The sequence below is a fragment of the Plasmodium sp. gorilla clade G2 genome (genome assembly GCF_900097015.1).
Source record: "Plasmodium sp. gorilla clade G2 genome assembly, chromosome: 5".
NCBI lineage: Eukaryota > Apicomplexa > Aconoidasida > Haemosporida > Plasmodiidae > Plasmodium > Plasmodium adleri (nom. inval.).
The window spans coordinates 324,841-340,000 of record NC_041697.1 but is presented as its reverse complement, the minus strand read 5'-3'; the positions used below and the strand labels follow the sequence as shown (position 1 = coordinate 340,000).

The 15,160-nt window shown below is 19.4% G+C and overlaps 5 protein-coding genes across 5 annotated transcripts in view; 1 reads left to right on the top strand and 4 right to left on the bottom strand.

Annotated features, from left to right (window-relative positions):
* PADL01_0508800 (conserved Plasmodium protein, unknown function) overlaps nt 1–1,078 on the bottom strand; it is a gene marked incomplete at both ends in the record, with an annotated part of 3,134 nt that extends 2,056 nt beyond the window's left edge. The window contains 2 exons of the mRNA XM_028685449.1: nt 1–714; nt 967–1,078. The exon at nt 1–714 is cut by the window's left edge and continues 537 nt beyond it. Of these exons, the coding sequence (XP_028536946.1) occupies nt 1–714; nt 967–1,078 (826 nt within the window). The remainder of the gene's footprint in view (nt 715–966) is intronic.
* A 716-nt stretch (nt 1,079–1,794) lies between these two features.
* Nucleotides 1,795–2,739, bottom strand: PADL01_0508700 (conserved Plasmodium protein, unknown function; the record flags this gene model as incomplete). Its single annotated transcript, XM_028685448.1, has 1 exon — nt 1,795–2,739. The coding sequence occupies one exon, from the start codon at nt 2,737–2,739 to the stop codon at nt 1,795–1,797; it is 945 nt and encodes a 314-aa protein (XP_028536945.1).
* A 958-nt stretch (nt 2,740–3,697) lies between these two features.
* On the bottom strand, nt 3,698–8,479 carry PADL01_0508600 (phosphatidylinositol 4-kinase; the record flags this gene model as incomplete). Its single annotated transcript, XM_028685446.1, has 4 exons — nt 3,698–3,796; nt 3,912–4,000; nt 4,112–4,427; nt 4,523–8,479. 4 exons carry the CDS (start codon nt 8,477–8,479, stop codon nt 3,698–3,700), a joined length of 4,461 nt encoding a protein of 1,486 aa, XP_028536944.1.
* Nucleotides 8,480–10,523: 2,044 nt separating this feature from the next.
* Nucleotides 10,524–12,358, top strand: PADL01_0508500 (conserved Plasmodium protein, unknown function; the record flags this gene model as incomplete). The annotated part of the gene is made up of 7 exons (XM_028685445.1): nt 10,524–10,612; nt 10,754–10,945; nt 11,080–11,148; nt 11,274–11,615; nt 11,696–11,772; nt 11,875–12,149; nt 12,221–12,358. 7 exons carry the CDS (start codon nt 10,524–10,526, stop codon nt 12,356–12,358), a joined length of 1,182 nt encoding a protein of 393 aa, XP_028536943.1.
* A 248-nt stretch (nt 12,359–12,606) lies between these two features.
* On the bottom strand, nt 12,607–14,783 carry PADL01_0508400 (asparagine--tRNA ligase; the record flags this gene model as incomplete). Its single annotated transcript, XM_028685444.1, has 2 exons — nt 12,607–14,381; nt 14,483–14,783. 2 exons carry the CDS (start codon nt 14,781–14,783, stop codon nt 12,607–12,609), a joined length of 2,076 nt encoding a protein of 691 aa, XP_028536942.1.
* Nucleotides 14,784–15,160: the final 377 nt, after the last annotated feature.

Sequence of the window (15,160 nt, the reverse complement as noted above, 5' to 3'; positions counted from 1 at the left end):
CTTCATCTTCATTTTCTTTTCCCTCATCATCATCTTCATTTTCTTTTTCCTCCTCATCATCGTCTCCCTTTTTAATTTCCCTTTCTTTCCCCTTAATTTTTTGTTTCCTTGCCCTTATATTACTTTTCAACCTTTTGAGAGAATCTACATTCGCATAAAACGGATTAACAGAGGAAAAGAAATTATCATTAAAAGAATCATATGTATAAGTGCCTCTTATAAAGTTATTAAACATAAAGCCTTTTTCAAAATGGAATTTTTTTTTTTTTTTTTTTCTTTTTTTTGTATTATCTAAAATAATAAATAAATTATTAATATCATCCTCATTACATAATATTTGATTATGAAGTTCACAATTTTCAGTTGTATTAAAAAATTTTACAATATAATTTTTATAATTACATATCTTTTTGTTTTTTTTCTTTTTTTTTCCTTCTTTTATATATTTCTTTCCTATATATACATTTTCAACTTCAAAAATATTTTTCATTAAACACAACATTTCATTTGAAGCATTTATATCCATTACGTCTTCATTATTTAAAAAATGATAAAGATCTTTCATCGTTTTTTTTGTGAAGTTTTTATTTATTTCATCATGTATTTTTATATTATTCGAGTTTAATTTCTTTATTAAAATTTCCTTTCTCTTTTTTTTCTCTTCATTAAACGATGCAAAATTATGTAAGTTTTTCCTTATGATTGAAAGGGGATCTAAAAGATAGGTGAACATAAAACACATAAATATATAAATGTATTAATACAATTATAGGTTCATACATATATATATATATATATATATATATATATTATATTTATTTTAAATGTCTCTGAGGGTACGAACAAAATATATAACAACTGTTATTATCTATTTTGTAACAGTATAGATAATATGGACCCCCACATAAATATATTATATATATATATATATATATATATTTATTTATTTATTTATTTATTTGTTACCTTGTGTGTCTGTCTTTATGGTTAACAATAAAGATTTTGCTAATACATATCCTATATTATTTTTTATATATTCTAAGTTTTCCTCGTTTTTATTCCTTATATAATTTTCCATTTGAACAAAAAAATGTGCTAATATATGTAGGTTGAATATTTATGAATATAAATCCCTTTATCTTATCTCTACCAAAAATAAAGGACACTTAAATGTATTATATATATATATATATATATTTATGTTTATTTATTTATGTGTAATATTTTGTGTTTAATTTAATTATGAAGGGAGCATAATTTGTTTGTGTGTATATATTAAATTGTATAATGCCAGACAAAATATAACGTATAACAAAAATAACAAGTAAAATAATAATAATATTACATATAAATATATATATATATATATTTATTTATATTTGAATATTTTACTATTTCATTAATTTATTGTTTCATTGTTTTATTATTTTTATTTTTTGTACAATTGATAATTATAAACATATCTTTACCATTAATACATTTTACAAAAAAATTAAGACAAAAAAAAAAAAAAAAAAAAAAAATATTTAAAAAAAATTAATAATTGAATAAATATATTTAATAATATGAAACCAGAATGATTAATGGGAAACTATATATATATATAAATATATTGAAAAACATTTTTGGATTTAAAATGAAATGAATATAATATATAAAAAAATAAAATATACATACATATATAATATATTTGAGATATATTTCAATATTTTACATATTTGCACACATATATATGTATATACCTATGCAAATACATTTTGTAAATTTAATATTATTAGAGTTTGTTTGTATGGTTTAGTTATCTTTTATGTGTGTAGCTAATTTTTTCCACTTATCATAAGACCATGAAGTTAAAAGGGCTTGATTTTTTTTTTGTTTGTTTTTATTTTGATCATATATATATTCTTCTTGTTGATTATTTTGTTCAAAAATATTACTAGATTTAATACAAAGTATATTATTTTCATTTTTATAGAATTCGACATGTCCTTTAGATATAAGTAGAGTAATTAAAAATAATTTAAATGTAGTTTCATTATAACCATTGATAGGATCTGTATCTATAATAAAATTTATAAAGTGTACATGTTTTTTTATTTTTTCTAATTCTTTTAATTTATCTTTTAATTTCATTGATTGTTCATATGTTTCTAATTTGATTTCTGGTCCTTTTTCATATTCATAATCTTTTAATTTTTTATATGTTTTATTTACTTGTTTTGATCTATTGTAATTTTTTTTTTCTTTTAATTCTAAATTAAAAGAATTATCATTATTACACATAAATAAATGTAAAGGTATAGTATCATAATTTAAAGAGCAGTAAGAAAATGTATTCATACTAAAATAATTAGATACTTTTATAAAATCTAATTTATTATTATTTGTTTTATCAGAAAAATTCTCATTAAATGTATCTAATATAAAATTTAATTTTTCTTTTAATGATATAGTACTTAATCCTTCAGCTTTGAAATTTATAATTTTAGATACTTGCTTTCCATATTGACAACATTTTTGTAATTTTGTTATTTTATCATCTAAATTTATAACAATCTTTCTATCTGTTTTTATCACTTTTTTTAAAGCATTGTTTTGTTCTGGTTGAACTAATTCATCAACATTTAATTTATCAATCTCATTCTGTATATATAATTCATCTATCTTTCTCTTATGAGATCTATTTCTAGAATTTTCAGCTACCTCTTCACTTGATGAAGCTTTTTCATTTTCTGACATTTTTTACAACAAATTTAAAAAAAGTAAATCAAACTATAAACCAGGTTCATTTAAAGGTGTAACACAAACAAGAAAAAATAATAAATAAATTAATAGGTATATTATATATATATATATATATATTTATTTATTTATTTATTTATTCACATATTAATACCAACACTCACTATGAGATATATTTTATCCCATACAATTATTTTTTTTACTTCATAAAAATGATCAGCTATTAATTATCTTTTTCTTTTTTTATTCATATCAAAATATACATTTTATGTATATAAATTATATATACCTTTACTACTATATTCAAATTTTAATGTTTATATTAAATTGTATTTTTTAAAATAATAATAAATTGGTTTCACAATAAATATAATGACAAAAAAAAATATATATATATAAATAAATAGTAAAAAAAAAAAAAAAAAAAAAATTAAATAAATAAATAAACAAAATATATATATTATGATCATGGTGGTATTTTTTGAATTATTATATATATATATAAAATGGAGATATTCATATACAAACTAAAAAAAAAAAAAAAAAAAAAAAAAAAAAAAAAAAGAGGTTAAACATATTTGTTGTAAAAAGATAATATATTGTTGTATAGTAGATTTTTTATATATACACATTAAATACGCATAAAAGGTATTACACATATATTTAAATATATATATAATATATATATATATATAAACAAAAAAGAAATATAAAGAATAATACGAAAATAAAAAAAAAAAAAAACATTCTATAAATTAATATTTAATATTTTTATTATAAAACTGTTAAAATATATATTTTTAATTTAATTCCTTAATTTTTTTTTTTTTTTTTTTTTATTAAAATTTAATTTATAAATATTTTAATTCTTCATATATATAATATATATATATATTAATTTGGTTAATATATAACATTTTTTTAACAAAATAATAAAAAAAAAATTTGTAATGATTCACATAATTCCGTTTGTTATTCTTTGAAAATAGTCATACTGGACACTTCGAAAATTATTAATGGACGCTTCAATTAAGGCATTAATTCGTTGAATACACTAAAGAAAAAATAATAAAATGAAAATATTATATATATATATATATGTATATTTATGTAACATATCTATGATTGTTTCAATAAATAAATTAGTTTCTTTTTTTTTTTTTTTTTACCACATCGACTGTCAGATTGGTCATAAATCTTTCTTTCAAGGATTCTATACAGAATTGTGTACCGTTTGCAAAGCATGGTATTTTTAAAGCTGAAAAGGAAAATAAGAAATATACATACATACATATATATATATATATATACATACATTTATGTAATAAAAAAATTTTTGATCCACTTTTATGTGCATTATAAAAATTACCTGGCATCATCAATTCAACAAAAAGAATAATTTCTTCTGAATGTTTTCTTGCCTCTAGAAATCCACTAACAATAAGTCTCCTAAAATATTCATAATTGTCTGATTTTTCTCCATCCATAATATCTAAATATTCTTGTGTTAATTTGAATGGAGATGTTTCAAAATTCACATTACCAGGTGAATTAGTTAACATAAAACCATAATCTATGTGTATTAAATGACCATCTGAATCTAAGAGTAAATTTCCATTATGTCGATCCTTTACTTGAAGTAGATAAGAAATTAAAGAATACGCAGCATGGCTCTCAATAAAGTTCTACAAAAATTATATATACATATGAATATATATATATATATATTTATTTATTTATTTATATATGTTTTTTTTTTTTTTTTTTTTTTATTTGTTACCTTTTTTGCCTCAAAAATATAATCAGAAAAGACAATATTAAAAATGGTCGATATACTATCTGCTCCAAATTTTCTTTTTAAAGAATCAACTGAACAGGTATCATTAACATACTCTATAATACCAGAATTTGAACCTGTTACAAGTATTTCATATGGTCTTAACCATAATGGTAATCCAGCATTTTCAAATATAATTTTAAATTGTTTAATTAGTTGGGAAGCTAATAGTTCTTGTCTTAAATCATCTCCACCTTTTATTATAACACATTTTAGATCCCATGATTTTAATTTTCCATAAGGAGATACTTTTCTTATTCTTTTTTTTTTTTCTTCAAATAATTCACCCCATAATAATCTTTTAATAATTTTAGAATTTTTTTTTTTAAATTCTTCATTCAAATAATTTTCAGGTTTAAAATATTCACTCAAATCTAATATATTATTTGGGAAGTTACTAATTGTATTATCTTGTTTATTATTACAACTATTATTATTCATACTATTATTATAACTATTTATTATATTATCATCACCATCATCATCGCTATTATCAATATCATCATTTTTATTTTTTTCTCTATTATTTGTTCTTGCATAATATGGAGATAATTTTACCATATGTTCATTATAATCAATAAATTCATTATTTGAATTTTTTCTCTTCATTTCTTCATATGTTTCATTCTTCTCGATATTTTTTTCAACTAGAATATCATCTATACCACTACTTATAGTTTCCATAGATGTTTTTACATTATTACTTGTATTATCATATGAACTCGTATCACATTTTTCAACACTATTATTCAAATAACTTGGCATTGAAACAGATCTAGAATTTAATAAATAATTTTTTTTAACACCAAAGGATGATGACGATGATAAATTATCATTTGTTGTTTGAAGTTTTTTTTTTTCATCATGATAAATATTATTATCATTATTATAATTTCCATTTTGTTGTTCATCCAAGTTTTTTTTTTCATTATAATTATCATCATCATCGTCATTGTCATCATTTTCTTTTTCTACCATTTTTAGTCCTAGACATTTTTTTATAAGTGCTATATTTTCATCCTCTTTTGATGTAAAGGATATCAAATTTTCTCTTCTCAAATCATTTACAATACAATTATATACATATATATCTTCCATTTTTAAAGAATTTAAATCTAAAATATTTTTTTTCTTTCTCTCTTTTTCTTTATCCTTTAATTTTTCATTATTACTTTGTTCTTGTTCTTTTGCATATTTTTTTTTCTTACTGTTCTTTTTTTTTTTGTCTTCTAAGCTTATTCTATTTTCATAATCGAAGGTATTCATATTTTCTTCATAGTATCCATAATTTTTGGAACAGCAAAAATTTCTTGACAAAATGAGGCTCTTTCTACTATATTCTTGTCTTACCATTTTTGGTTCTTTACTTTGCACATCACTATTATAATTATTATTATTATTATTATTATTATTATTATTGTAATTGTAATTATTATTATTATTATTATCATTATTTTTATTATCTTGATTAAAAAATAAACTTTTTTTGGTATAAAAAATATTATCAGAAATATGACTTATATCCTCATCCAAATCAGCAACTTCAAACATTAATAAATATGGTGCTCTTTTTTTGGAGAAAAATATTTTACATTCTTCATTATTAAAATGTAAAATTTGTAAATTATTATAACTTAAACGATTATTTGTATCATGATTATAAGTTGATGAAGACATACTTTCTAATGGGATACATAATCCTGTCATTGCAAAAATATTTTCACAACAAGCCACAATACATCTTCTCATATTCATCCAGCTATTTAAAGAATATATAAATCGTCTTAACAATTCATTACGTAGATCTATATCTGGCTCAGCAGCTAATAAATTAGATACTGATATAAGTAAATTGATAAAATTATTTAATAAACTAAAATAATCACATCGTCTTTGTTTCATAAAAAACTGTTGTAATTCTTCTATCATATCATAACTATAATTAAAATCAGGAAGTGAAAATTTTGAAAAACTTAAAGGATTACCTAATTTTGAATAAGTACTAGGTAATTTTACTTTAGCCCTAGCTATAGATAAAGAGCCAGAATTTATAATATAACAAGGAGGAAGTTTAGGACATGGTGTTGTATGTGCTTGTTTTAAATTCTTTCTTTTTAATATAGGTGTTTTTTTTTCCGATTGAATCTTTGATTGATTATTTGATTGATTATTTTCAGGTGATATTTTATTTTCATCTAACGTATTAACTTCCTTTAGATTTTTACTTATATCTATTTCCTCTGCAGATACATTTTGAATATCTTGTTTATCTTCCCTCTTCTCTATATTACAATTATCATCATTGCTATATTTATTCTTCCCTTGAGAAGGTGTATTATCATTTGAATTTTTATAATTACGTAAAAATGATGTAGTGTCACTTTCTATTGGATTACTAGCATGTAGATTTTTTAAGGTATAAGAATTATATGAATTGTTAAGGTATTTATTATACATTTTTATTTTGTTTAATTTTTCATTAGTTTTAATTTTTTTTAAAATAAATTTTCTTTTGAATAAAAGTGGATAAGCCAAATCAAGAAGATAAGATTGTTTATTTTCTTCAAAAGACTTACATTCATTATTTAAAGGTTTACAATTAACAACAGCCATTTCAATTTCTTGTATCATTCGTTGAGCTAAATCTTTATATTTACTAGAATTATCTTCAACAATAGAATGATATAACCAAGATAATTTTAAGGCAAAATGCATTGACTTACTAGCTTTTTCTAATAAGAAACGATAAAGAGATGACGATTCATATCTTACTAAAGATATTTGACTTAATTGAGGTAAATAAAATAATATATCTTCATATTTTCTTTGAGTATATAAAGAATTAACTAAATATTCATGTACACCAACTTCTTTTCTATCATATAAATATCTTATATGTAAATGGGTATCAAAATATTCACATCTAAATAATCTTAACAGACTACCTTCTTTTAAAGTATTCTTATTATTCAATTTTAATTTATTCTTTTCTGTATCACTACTTTTATTTTTTTCAGAATCGCTATAATTATTATTTCCATATATATTATTTTTATCTCCATGTATATGATTATTTTCTTTCATATTATTACAACTATAATAATTATTATTATAATTATTATTTTTATTATTATTATTATTATTATTATTATTATTATTATCATATTTTGTTTCCTTATTTATTTCATTAATTATTTTCGGTTTAGATGTAGGACATTCTTTAAAAATTTTAGAAATGCTTTCTCTTATTTGACTTTTATTATTTTGGTTAACTTCTTCTTTATTTTTTTTTTTTATTTCTTCATTTTCTAATTTTTTTTCATACATCTCAATTATTTTAATATTCTTTTCTTCATCGTTTGTGACTATTTTATGGTCTTTTATATTTTCTTCACTCTCGCTATGTGATGAAATATTATTATTATTATTATTGATGTGACTATCATTGTTATTATCATCGTCACTATCATCGTCACTATCATCGTCACTATCATCGTCATCATCATCGTCACTATCATCGTCACTACCATCATCACTATCATCGTCACAATCATCACCATCACTGTCATCATCTTCCTTTTTATCAATATGTTCATTCATATTTATCTCAACACATCCATTCTTCTTATTTACATTTTTATTACCATCCGAATTATTTTCATCCAAATTTTTATTTTCTCTATTTCTTAAACGAATATGTGTCACTTCATCTTTATATACTTGCGTATTATAACTATGCTTGTATAAATTTTTGTATATGGTTTCATTTTTTAAAACATTTCCCCCCCCATCATTTACTTCTTCCTCTTTTATATTTTTTTCTTCTATTATAGGAAGTTGATTATTTTCAACGTCATTCAGATTTTCTTTTGTTATGTTGTTATCTTTATCATCCTCCATTATAATATATATAGATCATATTTTTTTTTTTTTTTTATCACAATTTGAAAAAAAAAGAAGAAAAATGAAAAAAAAAAAAAAAAAAAAAAATTAAATGTTAATAAAAAAATACATATGTTATATATAAATAAAGCACAATCATGTACACATATAACAAATAGGATTATATGTATATATAAAATAATTATCACATTTGATGAGGTTGTTAGTAAATTAAAAAAAAAATATTGTATATTATATTTAATATAATAACTACATTTTTATAATACTTTTGATATAACTTCAATTACTAAAAATTTACTTTTAAAAAAAAAAAAAAAAAAAACCTTAAATATTATTTTTCATATTATTATAACTTTTTCTTTGTATTTGATTATATATATATATAATTATTATTATTATATAATATTTTGTTTTTTTCTAAAAAATATATGTTTCAATTTTGGATAGTTTATATCATTATATATAACATAATACATAATTTTATGTTATATTTTATTATTTTATATATATATATAATATATTTATATATATAATATAATATAAAAATTTTGTTCACTTTTTCATTTTCCTTAAAAAAAAAATTTCAGAATTGTTTTTTTTATATTTATTTTTTTCACTTATTTCAAAATATCAATTTGTTATCAATAATTTATGTCATTACTTTATCAATTTTTTTTTTTTTTTTAATTAATGCGAATATATAATATATATAATAATATATATATATATAATAGATTTATATTTATTTTATATATAATGGGAAAAAAAAAAAAAAAATTATTTTGAAAAGGAAAAAAAATTTTATATTTACATTATAAATATGATTATATATAATATATATGTATATTTTTTTTTTTTTTTTTTTTTTTTTATTAATATTTAAAAATTTACTTTATCACTGTAAAAAGAATGTAATATATATATATATATATATATTTATATTGTATTTAATAATGTATAAAAAAAAAAAAACATCATTTGATTTAATTTTTTTTTTTAGAAATTTCAATTGTATATTATTAGTACTATATACAAAATTGTTCAAATGAAAAAAAATAATATATATTATATATATATTATATATATATTTATATTTATTGATTAGATTCTTTTCCTCATTATTGTTAATAAACTACCTTGATATTTCGTCATCTTTTTATATACTCCCATATTTTATTTGACTTTCTTCTTGTTCTATATTAATGAATATATAATTTTCTACATTATAATAAATGTGTAATAATATAAAACATGATGGTTATTAAATATATAATATTATATATATATATATATTACTTTTTATTGTCTTCTATATTCCTGTCCAAAATTTTTCTTTTATTTTTTATATAATTGTGTATAACCTGGTGTAATCTATATATTTTTCTTTATAAAAAAATTCAATAGGGCATTTCAATGGGTCTTTTTTTTTTTTTTTTTCTAATTATATATAAATGGAAAATTAAATCATATTATGGTTCACTTTTTTAAAATATTCAAAAGGGATGTATAAAAAAAAAAAATATATTTACCTTTAAATACGTATTAGTAATTTTTATGATATATAATCCGTCCTTTTTCTCCTTTTTTAATATTTAATTAAAAACCTCTTACCAAACGGCAAAAAAAAAAAAAAAAAAAAAATTTTAATAGCATTAAGAATAAGGTATATACACCTTTTTATCTAAATAATATATATATATATATATATTTACATATATTTATATATTTATTTATATTTATTTTTTATTCTTAATACAAATTACTTATAATTTTTATATATCAATATTCTTTTCACCCATAAATACTAAGTTTCCCTTTTATATTTTGAATTTTGGGACTTTTTTTTTTTTTTTTTTTTTTTTTTAATATTATTATATTTCTTGTTGTTTGTAAAAAAATATATATTTAACTTTTTGTTGAATTTATATGAGTACTGTTTGTATATATACCTGTTAACTTCTTCTGACATCAATTATATATACATATATATGTATTATGCTTCATCAAGTTTTATTAACTTGCTTTAAATTTTGAAAATATGATGGATCATGAACAATTAAATTCTTTACTTTTTCTCGAGAATACTGATGAAAAAGATGTTAACATTAATGTAGACATCTCAAATAAAAAGTAAAAAAAAAAAAAAATACATCATCAATTTAATATATATATATATGGGAGTATATTTATTTATAAAAGAAATTTCATTATATTCATATAAATCAAAGTATATATATATATAAATATATATTTTTTTTTTATTGTCTGAAGTGAGGCCTTAGAAAATTATTTAAGTTTATATACCTCACAAAATATATACGACGAACCGATGAGCAATAATTCAAATACATTAAATAGCATAGGCTTAAATATTGCACACAATTATATAGACTCAGACTTTTTTAATAATATGGAGTGGAATAAATTGACAAAAAATGAGATAAATAATATAAATTCTTTACAGTAATTTTTTTTTTTTTTTTTTGTTCTTATTGTTGTTGTTGTTCAAGTTTTATAATATTCAAATGAAATATAAATAAATATATATATATATATATATATATATATATAATATATGTTTTTCTTCTTTTTATTAGAAATAATAACATGAACGATATATTCAATAACGAATCGTATAACAACGGAACTGTTTTTGAAGAAGATATGTAAGAATAAATATATATATATATTTATATATATATATATATTTATTTATTTATTTATATTTTTATTTATTTATATTCCTTTTAATCTTTTCATATATATATAATAAATATTTTTTATTTTTAAGAACTAAAAATATAAATGGAATATCTGAAAATGAGTATAGTGTGGAAAAAGATTTCAAGTACTATTTTTATTGTAAAAAAAAAAAAAAAAAAAAAATTGTCCATATGAATATACAGATTGAACTAGTTACATTTATATATTTTTTATTTATATATGTTCTTCCCTTTTATGAAAAAAGCATAAGACACAATGAACAATACTACCACATTGAAGGAATAAAAAATGAGAGTAACCAAGAAATTGAAGAATTAAACAGATCAAAAATTATAAAAGAAAATGTAAAAGTACAAGACGATAGCGATATAATAAAAGAAATAGGGTTAAAATATATCGATATTTCAAGGTAAAGAGATAATACATATTCATTGTTATAATAAATAAATATATATGTATATATGTATGTGTGCATATATTTCCTTTTAGTATTTCAAATGAAAATAATGAAGGAAAGGAAAACGTTTCAGTGGACATACCAAATAAGGATCCTTCAAATTTGAAGTGTAAAGAATAACACTACACTTATTTTTTATAACACATATATATATATATATATAAACATTTTATGATCATTTTTTTTTTTTTTTTATTATTTATTTATATAGCTGAAAAAAACCAAATGATGTACAACGAATGTAATTTAACCAATGATTTCTTCGAAACAGTTAATAATATAAATACTGAAGTGTCAGAAAAATATAACAATTTAAAAGATTCTTGTGAAAATTTATTAGAAGTCATAAACAAATCAGAATATGAGAAAAAGATTAATCATTTATTAAATTTCAGCAACAGAAATTCTGAACTTGTTGATAAATTTAAGCAAAAGAGTGATGAATGTATCCAACGATGTCGTAAATTTGAAACGACATCAGAAAATGTAATATAAACATGATATAAATAAAATATATATATATATATATTTATTTATGTATTTGTTTTATTTTTTAGATTGTTGGTGAGTGTGTTAATACCTTGGCACATAACAGTCTTCTCTATGCCCAGTGGGTCTCCTTACACTCTTGTGACATTGATCAAATTGACAATATTTTAAATGATATAAAAATGTTTATTCAAATGAATCAATAAAACTTCAAAGGTTTCAAAAGTGTTTTAACATAAACATATATATATACATATATATATAAACAAAAAAATAAAATAAAAAAAATTATAAATAAATAAACACATATATAATATACTTTTATTTTTATTTTTATTTTATTTTTTTTTTATTTTTTTATTTTTTTTTTTTTAACTTAAATATACACTTATAGTGATGAAAATAAAAATAATGAAATAGTCATGATTTCCATATTCATAAGAACATTATAATATTACATAAAAATTGAACCTGGATATCTAGGAAAGGTTACCACATCTCTTATATTATTTATTGATGATAAGAACATAATCAATCTATCCATACCTATGCCAAAACCAGCATGAGGTATATTTCCATGTTTTCTAAGTTGTATATAAGGATCATATAATTTCATATTTAATTTTTTATTTTTCATTTGTTTTTTTAAATTATTCAAATTAATTTCTCTTTCAGACCCACCTACAACTTCTCCAACATCTGGAAAAATAATATCCATACAAGAGACTGTTTTTTCATCTTCATTTAATTTCATATAAAATGGTTTTATATGAGTTGGATAATTTATTATAACAACAGGTGCTTTAAAATAATTTGTCGCTAGATATTTTTGTTCTTCAAATGAAAAATCTTTACCCCATTGGATATCATAAAAAGCATTTTCTTTTTTCAGTATATTTATTGCTTCATCATATGTTATTACAACAAATTTTTTATTTAATATATTTTCTAGTTTATTTTTTAAATCTTTATCATGATATTCATTTAGATAATTTACATCTTCTGATTTGTATAAGGCATATGTAATCATTTCTTTGATATATTCTTCTGAAACATCTATTATATCTTTCAAGTTTGAAAAGGCTAGTTCCACTTCTAACATCAGAAATTCACTTAAATGTCTGAATGTATTTGAATTCTCTGCTCTAAAGGAAGGGTTTAAAGTGAATACATCCCCTATCGAACAACATAAACATTCTAAAGATAATTGACTAGATACATTTAAATAACATGCCTTTTTAAAAAAATCTTTTTCAAAAATATTATTACATGATTCTGTATTTTTAAGTGGTACATAATCATTAGATACATTTTTTAAAAGCATTTCATTAAAATTTTCATTTTTCGATATACCTTTATGATTTGATATATATTCTAAATGTTCTTTTTGATTACAACAATTTTCTTTTATATTAGTTGTTGTTTCATGTGTTATTTCTTTTTTCATGTGATCTTCTTCTTTTTTTTTATTTTCATTTTGTTGATCAAATAATGTAGTTGCATAAAATAATTTCCCAGCTCCTTCACAATCATTACTTGTTAAAATGGGTGTATTAATATATGTATAATTTTTTTTTTTTTTAAAAAAATTAAAAGTTTCAAAAATTATATCTGATTTTAATCTAAATATGCTACTATATAATTTTGTTCTTGCTCTTAAATGAGGATAATTTCTTAAATATTGTTTTGTGTGATATTTTTTGGATATAACATAATAGTCTTCTTTATTCTGTTTGGCGTCCTTTGTTTTATTATCTTCATTTATATGAACAGATGAGTTCTTAGTAAAAATAATATCATCATTAAGATTGTCCTTATTATTATTATTATTATTGTGGTTATCTTTTTCGTTTGTGTTGTCATTAATTTTTTCCTTTTCCTCTACATTGTTCTGATCCATTTGTTTAAATAATTTTATATAATGATTTTTTGAAATATCATATACACACAATTCGATGTTTTGTTTTTTTCCTATGGATCCTTTTAACTCTCCAAAACATTCGATGGCATCATCTGTAGATGTTTTTAAAATATAATCATAGTCTGGAATTTTCTCATCAATTATAACTTGTAAATTTTTAAAATAGGAACCATCATTAATATCTACAAAAACAAAATAACTTTTTCCTACAGTTCTCACTGATTTTATCCAACCGCATATTTTAAAATTTTTTTTTTCTGCTTCTTTTATATCCATTTTGAATAAGTCTTTAATTCTCGTCCTTTCAACTACAGAAAAAAAATATAACACATATATATATATATATATATATATATATATATATATATATATATTTATATATTTATTTATTTATATATTATATGCATACCATTTTTTGTTGTACAGTAGAGATTATATTTCCCTTGAAATTTAGAGAATAAGAACTTTTTCTTTATACCAATTTTTTTACATAATGATATCATTTTTCTGTCGTTGTTTAAAAAAAAAAAGTCATTCCTGATCTTTCTCCTTTTAGTACCTGTGGTAAGTATAGGCCTATTTCTTACCCTTGACAAATTATAGGTACAGGTTAAATTTGATATGTTATTTCTGTTCTTGTTTTTAATACATTTTGTTAATGAAAATAATAATGTAAAGAAATAAATTAATGTGATAAAATATATTCTCATCAACAATATGGTACAAAAATAAAATAAAATAAAAAATATATATATATAATAAATAAAATTTAAATATATATAATATATATATTATATATATATATATATATTTTATATATAACTTTTAATAATTTTTCATTTTCCCCAATAACAGCTTTTAACTGTTAACGTTAGGTGAATATATTTATATTACCATGTATATATTTATTTAGTTCATTTTAATTAAAATAAAATATTATATATGTATAATTTTTTTCATTTTCTTAATGTAATTTACAAATAAGTTACAATATAATAATATATATATTATATTATATATATATGTGCTTTAATAAAAAAAAAAAAAAAAAAAAAAAAAAAAAAGGTATTTATAATCTCCCATTCAT